Source organism: Perca fluviatilis, chromosome 1 (assembly GCF_010015445.1).
Source record: "Perca fluviatilis chromosome 1, GENO_Pfluv_1.0, whole genome shotgun sequence".
Lineage (NCBI taxonomy): Eukaryota > Metazoa > Chordata > Actinopteri > Perciformes > Percidae > Perca > Perca fluviatilis.
The window spans coordinates 34,835,738-34,854,505 of record NC_053112.1 but is presented as its reverse complement, the minus strand read 5'-3'; the positions used below and the strand labels follow the sequence as shown (position 1 = coordinate 34,854,505).

The following is an 18,768-nucleotide window of genomic DNA, read 5'->3' as shown; positions in this document are numbered from 1 at the left end:
GGACGGCTAGGGTGGATGCTTTGACAGTGTCCTGGATGTAGGATGGGCCTGAGCCATTCGCAGCACGCCAGGCAAGTGCCAGAGATTCAAATCAGATTCCAGCTGCCACGGGTAGCCAGGGCAGGGTGCAGAACAACGAAATAACATAATAGTTGTGTGGAAATTACAAACTAATTTTTGCCTGTGAGTATTTGTAGTTAGAAATGTTATATAAATATAAAGTAATCACCTAGTATTTTCAGTATCTTGGTTAAAAAATGTAGTATGGGAGTTCCTTATCATATTCTTTATGATTTGTTATGCTAAAGACTTTTTCCATTCATTCATTCATTCATATTTAGACAGGGTGGTCCAATGAGAGTAGTTCACTCTGTTGCATGGTGAAAGATAAAATAAATAAATAAATAAATGGTTTATAACAATATTTGTTGTGTTGTTGTAAGCTATGGATATGTATAAATAAATGATAATGACAAACAGATTGTTTTAAAACATATAAATTAAACAATAACTTAAAAACTCAACTCAGTATCATGTTATTTCATAACTTATTTTCATTTATATTTCAAAATGCCATTCTTCAAAAGTCTGTTTTTATTTCATAATGTCACTGTTTTATGACAGATAACCAATGCTTGATATACTTAACATTAGAGATGGAATATATAATATAGTATTATACTGAATTTAAACAGTTACATTCCCAGTTTTTAACACAGATTGTGATTTATTTTAGATGTTTACATTTATTTATCATATATAATATCTACTTATGATTCATGGTTCCCAGATGTTAATGACTCTGGTGATCCAGACTTTTCCTCTATGGCTACCATGAAGTTGACATTTTAGTTTTTATGCAATATTTTAACATTTGAACCACAATTGGATGTGAAATGCACCGATGCACCTCCTTTGATCAGTCCGCCATTATTTACACAACACGTGTCTGTCTGTCTTGTCGATGTCACTTAAATGTCTCTTAATTTCCACTTGCAGTTAATTCTGATTAAATTAAAAGTAAATTTCATGGCACGTGTAGATGATGCTGATTCATTTATCACAAAACGATCTTTTATGGTAAACTTATTTATGTTTTATTTATGTTTTTCATTACTCCAGTCAAAGTCAGAAATAGCCTAAGTCATATTTAACAATGTTACTTACTTGTTACATAAACGTGTATGAAATTGAACTCATTAGACATTATGAGATATTAAATGTAATATTTACACACAGTGACTATTATGTTGTAAAAAACAAATCCGGTTTTGTATAAAATCAAACATTAAGACAAACCTAAGCAGTGTTTAAGACCCATTGTAACCCAAATTAATTGTATTAAGAATAATTGGAAGGTTCTAAGTTGATTGGCCGAAAAAAACAAAGTGACATCACAGCTCATCTTTAGATGTTCCATTGGTCGGTACCTCTGCAGACTCATCGGCCTCCTGAAAGAGAGAAAAAAGAAAATGGGAGACTGGTGAGTGGAGTAGATTTATAATTACAGGAGAAATATATAAAGTAGCAGTAAAAATACAAACCTCATCAACAGCACCGTCACCTTCCTTATCATCCTCATCTTCCTCATCTTCCTCTTCATCACTTCCTCCCTCAGGCAACACTCCTCCATTATCCAGGAACTTAGACAGGGTCTCCAGATCCCTATTTCCAGTGTAGTCGACCACCTAGGAGGAAGAGACAGAAAAAAAGACAGGATGAGAAATACCCAAAAGCTTTAAAAGAATCGTACAAACATTGGGTCTGTATGCCGAGCTTGTGTAGCCGAACGTGTGTGTAAGTTTGTACGTGTACCTCTTTGCCACCAGCTGGGAAGTATTTGAGCGTTGGGAATCCCTGGATGGCAATAGACTCCACCTCGTTGGCTGTGGAGTCCATTTTGGCTATGATGATGTCATCTTTGTCGGCGTACTTTTCGCCCAGCTGTTCCCAGATGGGAGTCAGTTCCTTACAGTGTGCACACCATGGAGCATCTACACACACAAACACACATACACACACACACACAGTGCTGTTGGAAGATGAAATAAATTGGGTAACAGGTTTTATATTAGTGGGTTTCTGAACCCTTCCTCAAAATACACGAACTATCCCTTTAAGTTATTTCAACATGAAAAACATAACAAAACATAAAAAAACTTGGGAGTGATTTCAGATGCAGCCAGCGTTTCTTGAGAAATGTAATTTGATGAGTTAATGAACACTGAGCAGGACATTAAACCAACTCATCATTGAAGGCAATAGCTAATGATTTTATGGTTGGAAATAGTTCGAAACTTTTTTACAATTTACAATTAGTTGAGTTTGATGATAAAAAGATGAGTTGATTTAGCTAAATTACAGTTTGAGTTTTACAGTGCAGACTCAAAGGCAGGCAGAAAAACTGTCTTACAGAACTCCACAAAGACGTTTTTGGTCGGGTCCAGAGCAACAGACTCAAAATTCTTCCCCACCAGAACTTTGACTGGTCCTTTATTCCAGTCCTCTGGGATCTCCTCAGACCGATAGTAGGGCTGCACCACAAAACAAGATTGTTAGTTATATTTAATGCAGCTGTTTGACAAACTATGAAACTGTGTGTGTGTGTGTGTGTGTCTTACCTTGGCAGTGCCGTCCACAACGTCTTGGCACAACTGTCTCAGTGAATTTGGGGTAAGATCCCCGGCACCAATGCGGAACTTCTTTCCTGTGTCCATGTTGATCAAGCGTGCAGTGGGGGCGTCGTTCTCGGACACGCCGAAATAATTCAGCACATTAGACAGGGCTTCTGTCACATCAATCACAACAAACAGCATCTACGTAATACACACATACACACACAAGACACATCAAAACAAAGACAATAAGGTTAAATTAAGCTTGATGTCTTTCTGTCACTGACTTTATTTAAAAGACAAACTCTCCCACACACACGACGCCGCTACGCTACACGCACGCACGCCGCGCACGCCAGCGACGCGCCGCACGCGCCGCACACACACACACACACACACACACACACACACACACACAAACACACACACACCTTGCCCTTGAACTCTTTGGCAATGGTCCTGCAGTCGTCCAATATGGCTTTCTGACTCTCCACAGAGGAGTTGATGATCAGCAGGCTGTGCAGGAGGATGCTGGAGGTGAAGATCTTATCTGCACTCTGAAAAAACATACAAACTGTAAAATATGATTTCAATATAGTTTAAATTGTATATGTCTAATCATGTGTATGTGTGTGTGTGTGTGTGTGTGTGTGTGTGTGTGTGTGTGTGTGTGTGTGTGTGTGTGTGTGTGTGTGTGTGTGTGTGTGTGTGTGCGTGTGTGTGTGTGTTTTACCTCCTTGCTGAATGGGATGATCAGCTCCAGGCTGTTGACCTTGATGAAGGTGGTCAGATTTGTTTTGTCCAGCTTCCCATCTTCTGACAATGAAAAGTCTGCTCTGCCGTCATCAAACTAGCACACACACACACACACACACACACACACACACACACACACACACGCACACACACACGTTTGATTTACTCAACCATGGCAGACCTAACCCAAACCTTGTTATCTATTCTAGTTCTGAAACAAGAAGCAGATACTGTAAATCCATTAGTCATTCCAGGGAAAGTTAACCAACAACAAATGTAATAAGTGCTTAAATGTGTTAATGTATGTATTAAACAAACATGGCAAACAGTTGGTGCTTTCTGTGTTATCTCATTGAAAATTCCTTATATTTTTGTGCGGACTGATGGTTGGGCAAAACAACCCTAACCCTTCAGCCCCTGGGAATTTGATTTGATTTGGTCATAAAAACACATTCACATAAAGCCCTTGGCCAAATATTCACAAAACAAAACACAGATTTAATCCAACACGGGACTTAAATAAACTAAATTAAATTAATGTAATTATAATTATAAATAGCATGTAACCCTGGATGGATTATGAGACAATCGGCCCCTGGCACAGACATGTAAAAGCCCCCCTCCCCCACCACCACTCCTACATAGGATCAAGACACCCAGACTGAAACAGTTGCAAACAACATCTTTGTCGTTTGTAGTTATTTTGTGTCTCTTTGCGGCCGTTTTGTCTTTCTTTGCAGTCAGTCTGCGTCCATTTGTGGTCCTTTTGTGTCTAAGTTTGATTAACTTTTCAACAAAAATGTTACAATAGCAGTCACTTTAAATAGTGGCTCTGATCCAGGGGGCCCTGACCCCTTGACACGTGTAACACAAACAAGTTGTTGCATGACGCACAAAAAAAGAATATAACTTACTTCTATAGTGGTCCTGGTACCTTCTGCTACAGTATATGGCTAATTGTAACCCTAAACCCTAGACCTAACTTAAGCCTTGTCATTATTCTAAATTTAAATCCTACAGTTAAAAAAAAGAAAAAAAAACTTTTAAAGAAGCCAGAATCAACTAAATATCCTCACCTTGCTATCCTTGTGAGGACAGTTGGTCATTAAAAGGGAACATACTGTATGCACTAGATGGCAGCAAAGCTAACATGGTCACAGCTTGTTGTATCTTGGTTCTGCCTTCCTGTAAAATACTTGACTGTGTGCCTTTCACTTAGGATCACAGCATGTTCGTACCTTTTTGAAGAGCACCACTGAGTTGGCTTTTACTTCATACTTCTGGAAAACCTCCGGACTCGCTGACACAGCAAACTCTGTTTCAGTAATCTGTAAAGCAAGCTCCTTGAACACCTTAGCCGCCTCACTTTCCAGATTCTAATAAAGATATAAATCAAAAAATATAAATATTAATGGAAATATAAGTACGTAATTATATGACTTATTAGAAAGGATAGATCAAATGTACAAACATACATCAAAGAATCCTACAACAGTGATATTTTGGGAATCGATGAACTGAGCTGCAGAGTCTGCAGAGTCGAGCACTGGAGCACCGGGGCCTGCACGGCGCTTCATCCACTGGATTATTCCATTTGTTGTCCTCTTACCTGGAAAATGAAGGCATGTCAGAGATATTTTAGATGCTTTGACACACCAAGATGTACGATTTTTTATTTTTTTTTAAGTCACAGTGTAGCTCAAACCAACCAGGTTATAAAAATGTACAAAAATATATGTTGATTCAGGCAAACAGGAAATACATTTTGGGAAATACTTTATATTACATTACATATATTTCTAAATATGAAGCTACATGCCAGTATTTGGTTAGCTAAGTGTAGCATAAAGACTGGAAACCGGTGAAAACAGCTAACCTCTGTCCACAGTTCAAAAATACCTGTAAAGCACATAAAACGTTATATATTGTTTATTTACTTGCAAAAACTGAGGTGTGAAAACGACACATAGTTTTGCAGGGGGTTAGAATCCTTCATCCAGTACTACCTTTGCCATGACAATTACTAAACTTTAGAGGTGCTTTTTGGAGAGAGCAAGGGTAGCTGTTTCCCTTTGTTCCCTTAGTCTTTATGCTAAGCTAAAATAAACCAATCAAAGCTAAGTTACAATAAGATAATCGCCTGCGGGGTAAGATTTACCTAGCATACAAAAATGAGGGTGGTTTCAATGTTGTCATCTAAGAAAACAAATAATATATACAAATAAGATAAAATTTAGCCAGATGTTAAAAGAAAACATAAAATGAAATAAGATGAAATAAAATACAGTTGATTTGCGCATTCAAACATTAAAGACAAAATACTGTTGATCCAATCAAACAGCTTAAGGCGTTTAAAAGACGGTAGACAGGTTTAGTAGAAAACAGGTAAGGTAAACACACACACACACACACACACACACACACACACACACACACACACGCTATTCAGGTTACAGTTAGTGATGACTAGGCACATGTGGTTGCGAATCTGAGAAGCTTGACAGCGGTTTATATTGTGTGTGTGTTTACCAGTTTAGTCTACAGTTACACTGTGTGTGGACACTGGAGCATGGGAAGGTATGAAGGAAGTGGTGAAATGAAGGGCTGATATGGGTGTGTGTGTGTGTGTGTGTGTGTGTGTGTGTGTGTGTGTGTGTGTGTGTGTGTGTGTTTTTTACCATTTTACCATTCTACAGTTACATTGTGTGTTTACCAGTGTAGTCGACAGGCTGCTTGCGGTCTCCGTTTACAAACAGTTTCAGAGTTGGGAAGCCTCCGATGTCAAACTCTTCGGCCAGCTCCGTCTCTACTGTGGCGTCCACTTTGGCCAACGCATCGTCGCTTGGTTGGGGGGGAAAACAGGCCCCGCTTTTTTTTTTTTTTTTTTTTCCTCCCCCCCTTTTGCTGAAGAGGGGCCCGCCTCTGCGGGGGGGCCCCCCCCGGGAGCATCTACACACACACACACACACAGATAGTTAATCTCTTTATACAGCATGGGACTGCGTTTAAATGTTTCCGTGTAGAAGAAATACTGGAAGTCAATAACCAAAGCAGCAGACATGCAGCTACTCAACGGGCCTCTGTTCTGTCCAGTTGTTGCTATCACATGCAAAGATACACATGGAAATAAGCTGCTGATAGCAACAGTGGCAGTTTGGCTCAGGTTTTATCCGCTTTTCTCTTTTCCTTGTCTGGACCCCTCCACTCGCAGTGCTGAGCTCATCTGTGGGAGAGTTGAACCAAGAGAGCATCTGGACAGGAGAGGCCACGTGTTTGCACATTTGTATGATAACGCCTCGGAGCTCAAGAGCTCTAGAACAGACAAAAAGACATGTATTCTGTGATGAATACTCTAAACTCAAGGTCCACCAACTTAAGTTGTCCCACGGCCTTCTTCAGCTACATTTTAGTATGCGTATCCAAGGTCAAGAATGAACCTCCATATCCATTCTACTCTGCATGTCTTCTTTAGGAACGTACCATTCTTCAACACCTTTTAACACAAAACTGGTCAATAACAATCCATTCTAAAAATGTAACACACACATAACATGAAAAATAGATTTGATGAAATTCTTTGCACCTATTTGGCACAAGAGCTTATTCATCATTGACAGGGTGCACTCTACATTCAATATAAATCATAACCTCTTACAGAATTCAACCAGTAGATACTGATTCTCGCTGAGTGCTCTGGCAAAATTGTTGATGTGGAGAACCATCACATCTTTCTCCTCCTCTATCTCCGTTGTTTTCTCTTTCTTTGGTGGCTCTTTGGTGTCCTCCTCCTCTCCTGGATTCTCTTCGGTCGTCTCCTTCGATGCGTCTTCTTGTGTTTCTGTCTGTTTGGCGTCTGTGTCGTCGGCCCGGATGCAGGAGGCCCACAGCAGCAGGCCCAGCAGAGTTGCGGACAAAAGTGTGTGCATCCTCATGTTTGCGTTTCTGCTCTGGTACCTCTGCTCATGTATGGACACCCACAGTACATGTGTCACTAAAAGTTTGTACCTTTATGTGTCTAAGATGGAGAGTGTGTGTCAAAATTTTACTGGCCTTCCCTGTCATCCAATCAGACGGTGCGCCTTCACGGGACTCTAAACCAATCAAATACTGCCCTGTAGATTCAGAATGGAGCAAACTGGATGATTGACTTTCAACGCTACAACAACTCCTTCCCTCCTCCCTCTTCTATTGACTCTTCTCTGACAATTTTTTTTTATTGTGTCCTTAGCTTTTAGAACTGGTCACCCATCAGATGGTAGCATGTACATGTGTATACTTCTATTCACTCCTCTCTCTCTAGGCCTTATCAGAACCTCATTTACCTAAAAACAGCAAGGGAGCACAGTAATTATGTGGATTTTTATCTTCCCTCGACTCTTTTATCTCACTATTTCCATTTATTTAACCTAAAGCAAACACTTTCACCTCTCCCTCCTCTCTAATGTTAACATTAAAAACAGGACTTGAAAAATCCAGACCTGAGGGCTATTTGGAGTCAAGTACTGCCAGTAACATGTCAGCAGTTTCCTGCCACATGTTGTCCCAGGAATGGTTGTATATTTTGATCCCCTTAAAATGCTCAGTTATCTAATTCATTATTCTAAAAAATGATGAACTTAAAAAGTTACTCTATGGCGTGCGCTGGTAGCCTAGGGGGTTCAAGGTCCTGACCATAGTCCGCAATGTCCTCAGCTCGAGTCTGATCGAGGACCATCGTAACCTATGTCTCACACCCCCTTTGTTTCCTGTCATCTCCCTACTTTCTCTAAAAAAGGCATAACATGAGTATAGGAACCCATGCTGAAGTTGACTAAAAAGAGGAATAGAAAAATCATCTTTTGGAAATTGATCTTAATCGTCACATACCCTTCCCCATACCTAGAGATTGGCATGGTTTTATTTCAGTTAGCCTAATAGCTGGTTTGATTTGCATTGAGAGATGATTTTATGGAAAGTACCCCATGCCAATCTCTAGGTATGGTGAAGGGTATGTGATGATGTGGGGGGGCTATTTTAATTCCAAAGGCCAAGGGAACTTTATCAGGATGCATAGTATCCTGGATCCATGAAATAACTGACCTTTAAAAATAAAAATCTGCCTGCCTCTATGGGAATTTAACATATCAATGGGGTGTACTGAATTATGCCCCCTGTATTTTAAGGGAGAACATTTATTTATTTACGATACATTACTTATTCACAAAGAAAATTGGTGTTCTCAAAGGTTGGATTTTTCAAAGGTTGGAGACTTATGCAAGACAGAGTAACTAAGAGGCTGAAAAGCAGTATTTTACTGCCATCTGGTTGAACGTTTTAGGCCCTTTTCACCTCTGACCACATCCAACAGTGATGTCACCGTGTCCTGAAGTACACCTGTACATCATTGAAGCAAGGTGAGGAGGCAAAGCACTGGAGGTCTAGGAATAAGGCAAGAACAATATAAATGGATTTTCAATTTCTGAGACAGTTTGATTTTGCATCAAAACAACGCTCTCTGCATGGCTGGATACCACTAAAGGTTAAAAAGAAAATGTTTGTTTGACCCTTTAGTACAAACACAATATAAATGATAAGCTGCCAAAGGAAAACTGTGCACAACATGTATTGATTTGTTTCTGGGGTTGTTTTTTTTCTTCCTTTTTATTAAACTTTATACAAGTATCTATCAAGGTTGAAAAGGACATGAAAAAAGCTGTGAGTCCCAGCAGGCTGTGGTGTTTAATGCTGCATGTGTGTGTTCTCCGTCAGTGTGTGTGTGAGCTCCGGGTTTGGATCCCAGTTTGCCAGCAAGTCACTGAAGTCCGGCTGAGTGCCGTCGAGGGAGTGTGTGTTGTGATGTGGGAGCGGGTTGTAGTGCGTGTGTGTGTTAGCGTCTGTGTGTGTGCTGTCCTGCGAAGGTGTGTCGCTGTTTGTGTGTGTGACGTCAGGTGTGTTGCTGAAACCGACCAGAGAGCAGCAGGGGACTGGCTCCGTCCAGAAACTGAGCGGGAGATGCCGCTTGATCATTGGTCGGCTGCGGCCCTGACTCGGGACCCTGTGGTTGAACAGTTCAGCCAGGGGCCCCAAACTGTTGTTGCCCTTAGCAACCCCGACTCCTTGATCATCAGCACAAGTCACCAGGCTGTTCTCTTGCTCCTCTGGACTTCCCGCTCTCGCGATTTTCAGCAGGTCGTCATAGTAACGCAGACGCCCGCTGGTTGTGACGGAGACCGAGTCGCTGTAGATGTCGCAAGCTTCTTGATCGCCAGAGCAGCGACCGAAATACCGCTGGATGTCACAGCTGATGAGATCTGCAAACCTGAGCAGCTGCTTGGTCACATCCAAAGCAAAGTGGGCGGGATTTAAAAAACCCTCCTCCAAACATCCCTCCTCTTCCTCCTGAGCTTCAGACTCTTCATCATCCTCCTCCTCCTCCTCCTCCTCCTCCTCCTCTTCCTCTACCTCTCTTTCTTCCTCATCGCCTCTCACCTCTGGCTTTTCCTCCAGCATCTCCACATCTTGGTCTTCCTTGCATGGCGAGTATTGGAAAATCAGGGGGAAGTAGGCTGGAGTCGGGGCCTGGACGAGGAAGTTTCTCATGATGCCTGCCGCCATGTTGGCTTATTAACGCTGGAGAGACTGTTACAAAAGAGAAAAAAGTAAGAATCAAACAGGAAAGCAGTTTGTTGACAGGATACTTTTTTCTTTTTTTTACAATTGGTTGAAAAGGATAAAGTTGTATTACCTTAGCCGCCAGGTTCAGGTGAATCTGTGTTGAAGTCCGAGGAAAGGTCTGTCCTGGGTCATTGATGGATCCACTTTTCTGTATGTGTGTGTGCATATGTAATACTGGACCGCCAGGATGGTCACTGTATATATACCTCAGCACACGGCTGCAGACGTGTGTGTGTCTGCTGTCGGATGAGGCAGCTTCCAGAGCAAATATTTGCATGCCGGATGGCCAAACACATTTTGTTTACTTTATCACTGGGCAACCGGGGAGGGGGTCCAAGGCTAATGGATCCTCTGCTAGGGGATGATGGAGAGTAGTTACACACACACACACACACACACACACACACACACACACACACACACACACACACACACACACACACACACACACCCCACTGCTTTTTCCATCCCTGTTATCAGGCTAGTTAAAGGATAAAAGAGCATGAAATCAAATCATATGCTGTTTTGACTTCTAAAGGGGAACACTCTGAACAGACATCAGCAGACGGAGATACAGTGCAACCTGGTTGGACACGGCTCCCCTCAAAACATGACACACCATAATGTTCTTTAAGTGGAACTCAAAAGTACACAAAGTAAACTCACAAGAGTCAACCACGTCAACCTCCCAAACGTCAAATCTTCCTCTTCAAAAAGATGATTGTGTGCTTAGACACACCATCAGTTTTACCTATGGCTATTGACTGACTTGCAGAATAAAATCAAATATAGATAGACACAAAGTGCCCTCGAACAACAAACTGCTTCCGACGAGCAGATTAGCATTTTGCATGGCAGAGCTGCAAGAGCCATTTTACTTAAAATTATATGTCAGATTTTTTGAGGTGGGGTTTTATGAGGTACTTCTCCACTGTCAGTGTATTACCTACAGTAGATGGTGGTTTGCACTGGTTAAGAACCAGGCAGAATGACAGGCAAGGCAGCTTAGCAATGTACTGCTGTGGTAGGGGGCAGCAGCAAAATTATATAGCCACCTTAAAGCCAAAAAGGCCCACATATATAAAAATCAATATTAGTTGAAGTACAGTATATTTAGAATATTTCACAACTTTACCTTGCCGTCAGACATCTCTTTCCGATGGGGAGCTGATGCTGCTATGCTCTCTTTAAAGGCAACGGACTCCTTTGACAAAAACTGTAATTTTACCTCGTAGAACATTGGGGTTGCTGGTATACCCCTGCCTTGATTGGTTAGTTAGTTTGTGTTATTGTGTGACTTTGGTGATTTAAAGGGTTAGTTCGATTCAGGAAAATTACACAATTACACAAATTGTAAACAAATTTCCATAAAATAACCAAAAACAAAAATGTGGCCATATCTCAATGCAGACAGTATAGTGCCCCTTAGCCCAAAAGCTAATGAGTTCAGACTAAAAAATTTGGTCAGGCCAATCACATCGTGTATACAGTCGGTGGGCGGGCTTAACATTAGGATGGCAGAGTTGTGACGGTTCCGCATGAATTCCCTGCTACTTGAAAACAAAGAAGATGGCTGCTGCTGGCAAACAGCGGTCTTTCGAATCGGCTTTAGCCGCGACTCTGGAAGACTTGGAGTTAAGCTTTTCTTTGAGAAAAGAACAAAGAGCGGCACTGATGTGTTTGGAGTTTTGCCGACTGGATACGGCAAAAGTTTAATCTATCAACTAGCGTTGCTCTGGTTGGCTATGAGTGCAGAGGGAATTTGAAAGACAACTGTTTATCCCGCCCCTCGGTTTGAGCCCTGCCAATGGTGAGTTCCCAGACACAACATCTTGATGTGGGTCTGGCTTGTCAGGCTAGGGAACTGTAGCTTTTAGCAAATAACACTCAAAACAGGGCTCTATTGTGTTTGTTGGGGACTACTTTCAGCTGTGGATTAATACACATTCGGTGCTCCGCTGAGTATTTACAGCAGCAGGACTGTGTAAATGGGATTGATTCAAAATAAACTACAGTGTCAGTTCATCTTAATGAAGGAACATGTCATTTCAAATGACCATCAAATTTCTCTACAAAAAAAACTAATGTTTGCATGATCTCACACTTCACTGAAGCTCTATGAAAATCTGCACTGAAAATTAGTCAATTTTAATTCTTTATTTTTTTTCATTTCTTCAACATTTAACCAGAAATATTTGAGATCTTTGGAATCACTGAGATCTTTATTACCATTAACATAAAGTGCAGTGGATTCAAACAATGTTAGGCAGCACAATATTTGTAATTGCCATGTTGCCTTTGAAAGATAAAGTCATGCTGGTTTACTTTACTGTAGATAACACAGAATAAAGTAAACGTATAGTGTGTTACTGTATGGATAACATTTGAGTGCATGTATGTAACGTGTCAATCATAAAAGCAATGATTTGATGATTTTAAGTCTCACTGATTAAGTCCTGATTTTACCAACCATCACATCTGTAACTCTGTAAATATGTGCATGTGCTTCTGTTTATATGTGCATGTTAGCATTAATATGTGTGTGTGTGTGTTATCAGGACACCCTGACTCCCCTGGCCTGCCTGTCATCAGTATCCAGGCTTCTGTGTTGATTTTAGGACTAAAGATCAATAGCGGCAATATGTCAGCTCTCAAGAGCCTGACAATGAATTACACACGCTTTTAGGCACACAAGCACATGAACACACACACACACACACACACACACACACACACACACACACTGATGTTAAAGATTAGGAGGCTGTTCTATGTGTAAGAAATTAACACATTTTCAAAAGATGTAAGAACAGTAGTGTTTAAATTTGTTCTAGATTGGATTAATGATAATCCGTTCCTCTGACATATAGGGTAATGCACATTTGCAGAATAAATTCATTTTACCAGAAAAATGTAATCCTATAATTTGTTCTATTAAACTAATTTGTCATGTTAACTCTTTTGTTAACTCCTTTTGCACGCATTTTATGTCATCAAAACTTAAACTCAACTTGTTGTCTTACAATGCATACTTTCACACTACCTGTATTTTGTTCAAGAAATTACTGACATTATTTCTTAAAAATACATAATACATAATAAACAGGCCCTATTTACAGCATATTCAAGACTTGTGCAGGTGTAAAGCATCCCAGTGAATCAGAAGAATGGGGTACATCTTGTAATGTTAAACAAAACAAATATGCCCTGTGATAGACTACTGACATGTCCTGCACTTTGTACACCCAACATACACCTCCATACCTCCCTATGATGTGGGGGACATCAATGTAATGCTTAGTACACTAGAAAAAAAAACTTTGCCAAGGAACATAATCCAGACAGCATTTACATTTCATCACAAAACCTAATTGGCACAACAACAACAACAACGTGGTAGAGAAACGTAATTGTTTTAGGAGCCAGGGTTGCCAAATGCGTGCTGGTTAGGCTTTCAAACCCCAAGCATGGAGGAATCAAAGAATGAATGGATACAACAAATATTGAGGAGGCACAATGTATGACCAAAGATTTCTTATTGAAACAATCCATTTTTATGCTTTTCCACACGTAAATTGACACAGAAAGGCTCTCAAAAGTTACAGATTTAAAAAAAAGGGGGAAAAAAACTACTTCAAAGTAAAACACTAAATTAAAAGTCCACATTGTCAAACTGTAAACGGTTTCCATCATCAGTATCAGGTCTTTTAATAGCTGTTCTCAGGCTTTGCCAGAACCTGGGCATCAGGCCGTCATCATCGGGCCACTCCAGGTATGTCCTGGAGTTCATGACTCTCCGCAGCTTGCAGAACTTCTTGGGGATGGTCTCTTTGTCAATGGGCTCCAACAGAATCAGCACAACCGTGTCATCGTTTTGGTCGAACAATCTAAAATGGGTGTAATCCAGCTCGTACTTGCACCATTCACTCCTGACAAAATGCTGAGAAAGGACAAACAGAGTTCTGTGACTCTTCTCGATGGCGTCTATGATGTTGTCCAAGATCCATCCTCCGGGAACAAAGTCTCTCTTGTGGAGGCAGAGCCGAAGAGGAGGCTCGGCCTGCTCGAGCTCCGGGACCAGATGTGCTTCCACCCAACCAGAGTCCATTTCACTGTAGGACACAAAGGCGTCATACTCGAGCTCTCCCTTTTTTAACTTTGGCTTCCTCTTGGCTCTCAGCCAGGCCCAGGTCATCTTCATGTACCACACAACGTTGAATTTGTGACACAAACCTGCAATGAGCAGAAACACCAGCAGGATGCCGGAGCAGAGTACAGAAAAAGCTAAAGCTGTGTGGCATTCAAACACTGACAACCTCACGTCTGCCGCACTCTCTCCTCTCACGGCGTCCGGGGAGTCGCAGATGTACGACTTGAACTCATCTCCAAAGGTGACTCGATGATTCGTCCAGTCACTCGTCATCAACGCTACAAAGCCACATGAACAGACGTACGTGTCAGAACCAGCCTCCAGACTCGTCAGATTACTATAGCCATTTAGATTATTGCTGCTGAATGTCTGCAAGTTATTGTTTTGAATAGAGAGAAACACGAGACAAGGGTATAAACCCCCATCTGGCAAACTACTGATTTTGTTGCCGGAGATGTATAACTCGGTGAGAAAAGGTAGTTCGATGTTGAACACGGTCAAGTCATTGTCTGACAGATCGAGGATGTGTAAACTCATTGGCAAACAAGTGGTCACTTTTGCTAAACGTGTTGATGAAAGGTTTAAGAATTGGAGACTTGGTGGCCAGTAACACGTCTCAGGCATACTACGAAACACATTTCCACTCATGTCAATGTTTTTAAGCTTATCTAGTTTGGTGAAGAGCTGGCTGTTGATCGAGTGCAGGTAATTCCTGCTGATGTTGAAGGTTTGCAGACTCCAAAGACCACCTTTGCCATCGCACATCATTTGGCTAAGAGCCAGATCACTAAACAAGTTGTCACTGACGTCCATATACTCCAGCTTTGAGAAATCGACAGAGGATTCACAAGGAATGAGGAACACCTTGCAGTTTAGCACGGACACCCTTCGCACTACGTTCAGCAGAGGTTGCAGGAAAAAGAGGGCTGGGAAGCTATAGAACCGAGGGACATCGACGTTTTTTAAGACAATAGCCTCCAAACGGTCCATGTGTGGGGGATACGCGATGCCACCCACAGAAGTTAAGATTAATTGAGTATCTTCCATTGCCAACGTAGTTAAATTCGAGTCTGACAGCAAATTTAGAAATTCCAAACAAGCTGGAACGGTCATGTTAATATTTTTAAAGATAACACTTGTAGATCCGCGGTCTCGGATCACTTTAAATGGGAACATTTGATAATCTGCGAAGAACCATGTGTCAACGAATGTCAGTGTTGTGTTTTGGTGTGCAACATCAGACAGTATAGCTCCTACTAGCGCTTGATTTGTCAGAAACGGACCATTCAGACCAAGTGTTACATATTTAATTGGCTCAATTTGTCGCAAACTTCCTTCTGCATAGACTTGCAGATTTCTTCCATCCAAAACAACCTTTTCAAGACGACTGAGGCCAGAAAAGTCACTTTTTCTGATAGAGTGAAGGTCAGGTCCTCCAAAATGTAGGGTCTTTAATCTCTTCAGTGGCTGGAAAAGATTGCCTTGACCCAACATTTTATATTTGTTCCCCAAAAGATTCAGGTGCTGAAGAGAAAAAAGGTTCTCAAACCATCCAGCAGACAGCGTATCCAGTCTGTTTAAGGACAAGTCCAATTTCTCCAAATTAGTCAGAGGGACAAATGCTTGCTCCTGGATCTTTTGGATTCTGTTGTTATTCATGATCAAAGTCTGTAAACTGGCAAATGCAACAAAGTCATTATTCATTATTGTTTGCAGTCTGTTGAATGAGAGATCGAGTTCAGTGATGAGCTTTGAAGGTGCTGTAGGGACCAGAATCAGGTTTTGCCTCGAGCAGTTACAGGCCGTTTGTTCACAGAGGTGACACTGTGGTCTGGAGAGTGAGAAGCTTTGATGCATTAGCAGATTGACAAACGTGAGAAATGTCAGGATTCTCATCTTGACTCCCTATGAAACAAAAAAAGGAAAGCAACCATCAGGCCTTTTCTTACCAAACAATCAAAGAATAAAAAATACAATCTTTGGCTGTGGCTAATACTGCACAACACACACGTAAACACAGTCGTATTTATCAAACTGCCCCTACATCATCGGAGATAAATATTAAATAAATATGACATCCTTCCTAAAAAATTTTGTAAATTATAACAGAGAAAAGATCACTTTTTTGGGGAAATACTGTTGTATTCAACATTCAGTTTTACTAAAATATAGGTATTTTTGACAATATATGTATTTTATTCTACTTGTTGCTCAAATAACACAAATGCCTAGCTCTTTAGCTAAGCCTCCCTGTTGCAGTCCTACCGACAGTTTAATACTGGAACATTCATTTAAAATGGCAAACGTCCAGTTACTAGAAGACACCTGCCAGCCAATCAAAATTGGGAATTCTTTGTATAGAATCAATTAATAAATTGATAAATAAAAACAAAACAATTATAGATTTAAATTTACATAGCACTTAATGCTACTTAATAGTTATACTGTATTTTGTTGTTTCTGTATTTAAATGATATATCAGTATGTGAATTTTGAATTAAATTGCAAAATTGTTAGTTTTTTCCATTAACAAAATGTTTAATTTTGAACCAAACATTAAATGAATCGATTTGTAATAGCTTTTAAAAGGTCCCATGGCATGAAAATTTCACTTTGAGGTTTTTTAACATTAATATGAGTTCCCCCAGCCTGCCTATGGTCCCCCAGTGGCTAGAAATGGTGATAGGTGTGAACCGAGCCCTGGGTATCCTGCTCTGCCTTTGAGAAAATGAAAGCTCAGATGAGCAGTTTTAGAATCTGCTTGTTATGAGGTCATAACAAGCAAGGTTACCTCCCCTTTCTCTGCTTTGCCTGCCCAGAGAATTTGGCCAACCCATGAAAGAGAGACATCATGGCTTTCAAACGAGAAAAGTGGCAGTTGGTCAAGGCCACACACCCCCACCATCCACCTTGCCCCCCCTCTCTCCTCCTCAATAGCTTCAGACACAGAAATGGCACATACTAAGGAAAGCTCATTGTAGGACTGGCTCTAGTGGCTGTAGTTCTGCACCAAAGCTGAATTTCGGAAAAGAGACTTCAGATACAGTATTAGGGGACCACTAAGGTCTATATAAAAGCATCCAAAGAGCACCATGTCATGGGACCTTTAAAAAAATTTGACATTTATGATCTATAATCAAATAGCGAAAACATCTATAATTACTGCAAGAGCACACTCCATAAAACATGGTAGAAGACAAAGAAAATAAAGTGAAAATACCTTGATGAGTCCCGATGTCTCACTTGAAGCTGAAATCTCTCCTTCTTTCCTTCTCAGTCAAAGCATGACAAAGATACTGTATATTCACTGATTCATACGTTTCCTGTATCACTTCTCTAGTTTGCAAAATATTTCCCGGTCTCATAAATTCTGCCACAATAGGAAGTAGAGTGACAGAAAATAGGTTTCCCAGCAGAGCTTGGGTTTTAGATCGTCCCACTTTTTTTTGGTTTCACAGTTGAGAAACCAAAGTGTGGAGAGCTGCCAGAACCAAAACAAAATAAGACCAACGCCTTTTTTCTGTCAGGTTGTCAAACGACTAAAGGGCACTCCTTTTATTTGAACAAAATATTTAAATAGAAACGCTTGCTGAAAACATTCATGAGAGTGCGTCAGGTATTGTGGCTGAGAGACAAAACGAACCAGCCTCAGTTATCAAGCTAGATGAATCAGTTAAGACTCTTTACTGCCTGTAGGTGTGCATGTGAATTAGTCTTCATGTTTGACCCTGCACAGGGAAAGCGGGTATAAACAACTGATGGATGGATGTGTACAGTATTGAAATACTATTGCTGAAACTATCATTTTCCCCAAGCAAAGTCCAGAACAAGATGCAGTATTTTTAACAATTACTTTCCTTGCCCATTCAAAAAGGTAACTGGAGAACAAATAGCCAGTTTGCATAAGGATTAGTCTCACTTTGCCAGACCATCCACACGCTGCAGAGCAGAGGAGGGTCTGGCTAGTCCACACAGCATTCCGGGATGGGAGAGAAACGTGCTCTTGTTTATTGGCATTTCTTTAAACCAATCACAATCGTCATGGGCGGCACTAAGCTCCACACAGAGCAGCTGCAAAATAGTCAGGTGAGAGAAAACTCAGCTTGAACAGATAGTCTAGCTAGCGGTCTCAATTTACCCTGCAGAGATCTGAGGAGCAGTTAAGTCAGTTAGTCCTCAGAAATCCACCAGAGTTTAAAATTCCAACACAAAGAAAGCGGAAGGAAATGGACATCAAACAAAAATACACGCATCCGGCAGAATTTCCTACGGCACCGGAGCAAACCCGGAAGTGGAACGTCAAGGATATAGACTAGCATGGGACCAACTCAAATTTGACATTTAAGGGAAACTCCACAATGACCCATTTCACACATCAAGATCAGTTTGATCAAATGTGGGTAATGTAGTTTAAAAGACAGGGCCTCTCACCAAACAAAGAGAGACATTTCTGAGATACGTAATGGTGAAATGTTGGTTCGAATGTGTGCTTTTGTTGTTTTCATGTTCTTCTTTCCCAATTTAGTTTTCTGAATATTTACATACGTAAACACACAACCAGTGGTGGACTCCGGCTTTCTGATGACAGGGGGA

General features: G+C 40.9%; 3 protein-coding genes across 3 annotated transcripts; all 3 read right to left on the bottom strand.

Annotated features, from left to right (window-relative positions):
- Positions 1–1,082: 1,082 nt before the first annotated feature.
- pdia2 (protein disulfide isomerase family A, member 2) lies at positions 1,083–7,372 on the bottom strand. The gene is made up of 11 exons (XM_039818595.1): positions 7,020–7,372; positions 6,085–6,293; positions 4,847–4,980; positions 4,610–4,747; positions 3,349–3,465; positions 3,047–3,172; positions 2,622–2,816; positions 2,414–2,534; positions 1,816–1,994; positions 1,545–1,688; positions 1,083–1,451 (listed from the first exon to the last, which is right to left on the bottom strand). The coding sequence occupies exons 1-11, from the start codon at positions 7,301–7,303 to the stop codon at positions 1,395–1,397; spliced, it is 1,704 nt and encodes a 567-aa protein (XP_039674529.1). The 5' UTR covers positions 7,304–7,372; the 3' UTR covers positions 1,083–1,394.
- Positions 7,373–9,088: 1,716 nt separating this feature from the next.
- LOC120558848 (protein PERCC1) lies at positions 9,089–9,769 on the bottom strand. Its single transcript, XM_039800183.1, has 2 exons — positions 9,734–9,769; positions 9,089–9,680 (listed from the first exon to the last, which is right to left on the bottom strand). Exons 1-2 carry the CDS (start codon positions 9,767–9,769, stop codon positions 9,090–9,092), a joined length of 627 nt encoding a protein of 208 aa, XP_039656117.1. The 3' UTR covers position 9,089.
- Positions 9,770–12,322: 2,553 nt separating this feature from the next.
- LOC120562381 (toll-like receptor 2) lies at positions 12,323–17,596 on the bottom strand. The gene is made up of 2 exons (XM_039806127.1): positions 17,396–17,596; positions 12,323–16,080 (listed from the first exon to the last, which is right to left on the bottom strand). The coding sequence occupies exon 2, from the start codon at positions 16,069–16,071 to the stop codon at positions 13,678–13,680; it is 2,394 nt and encodes a 797-aa protein (XP_039662061.1). The 5' UTR covers positions 16,072–16,080; positions 17,396–17,596; the 3' UTR covers positions 12,323–13,677.
- Between the last annotated feature and the right edge of the window lie 1,172 nt (positions 17,597–18,768).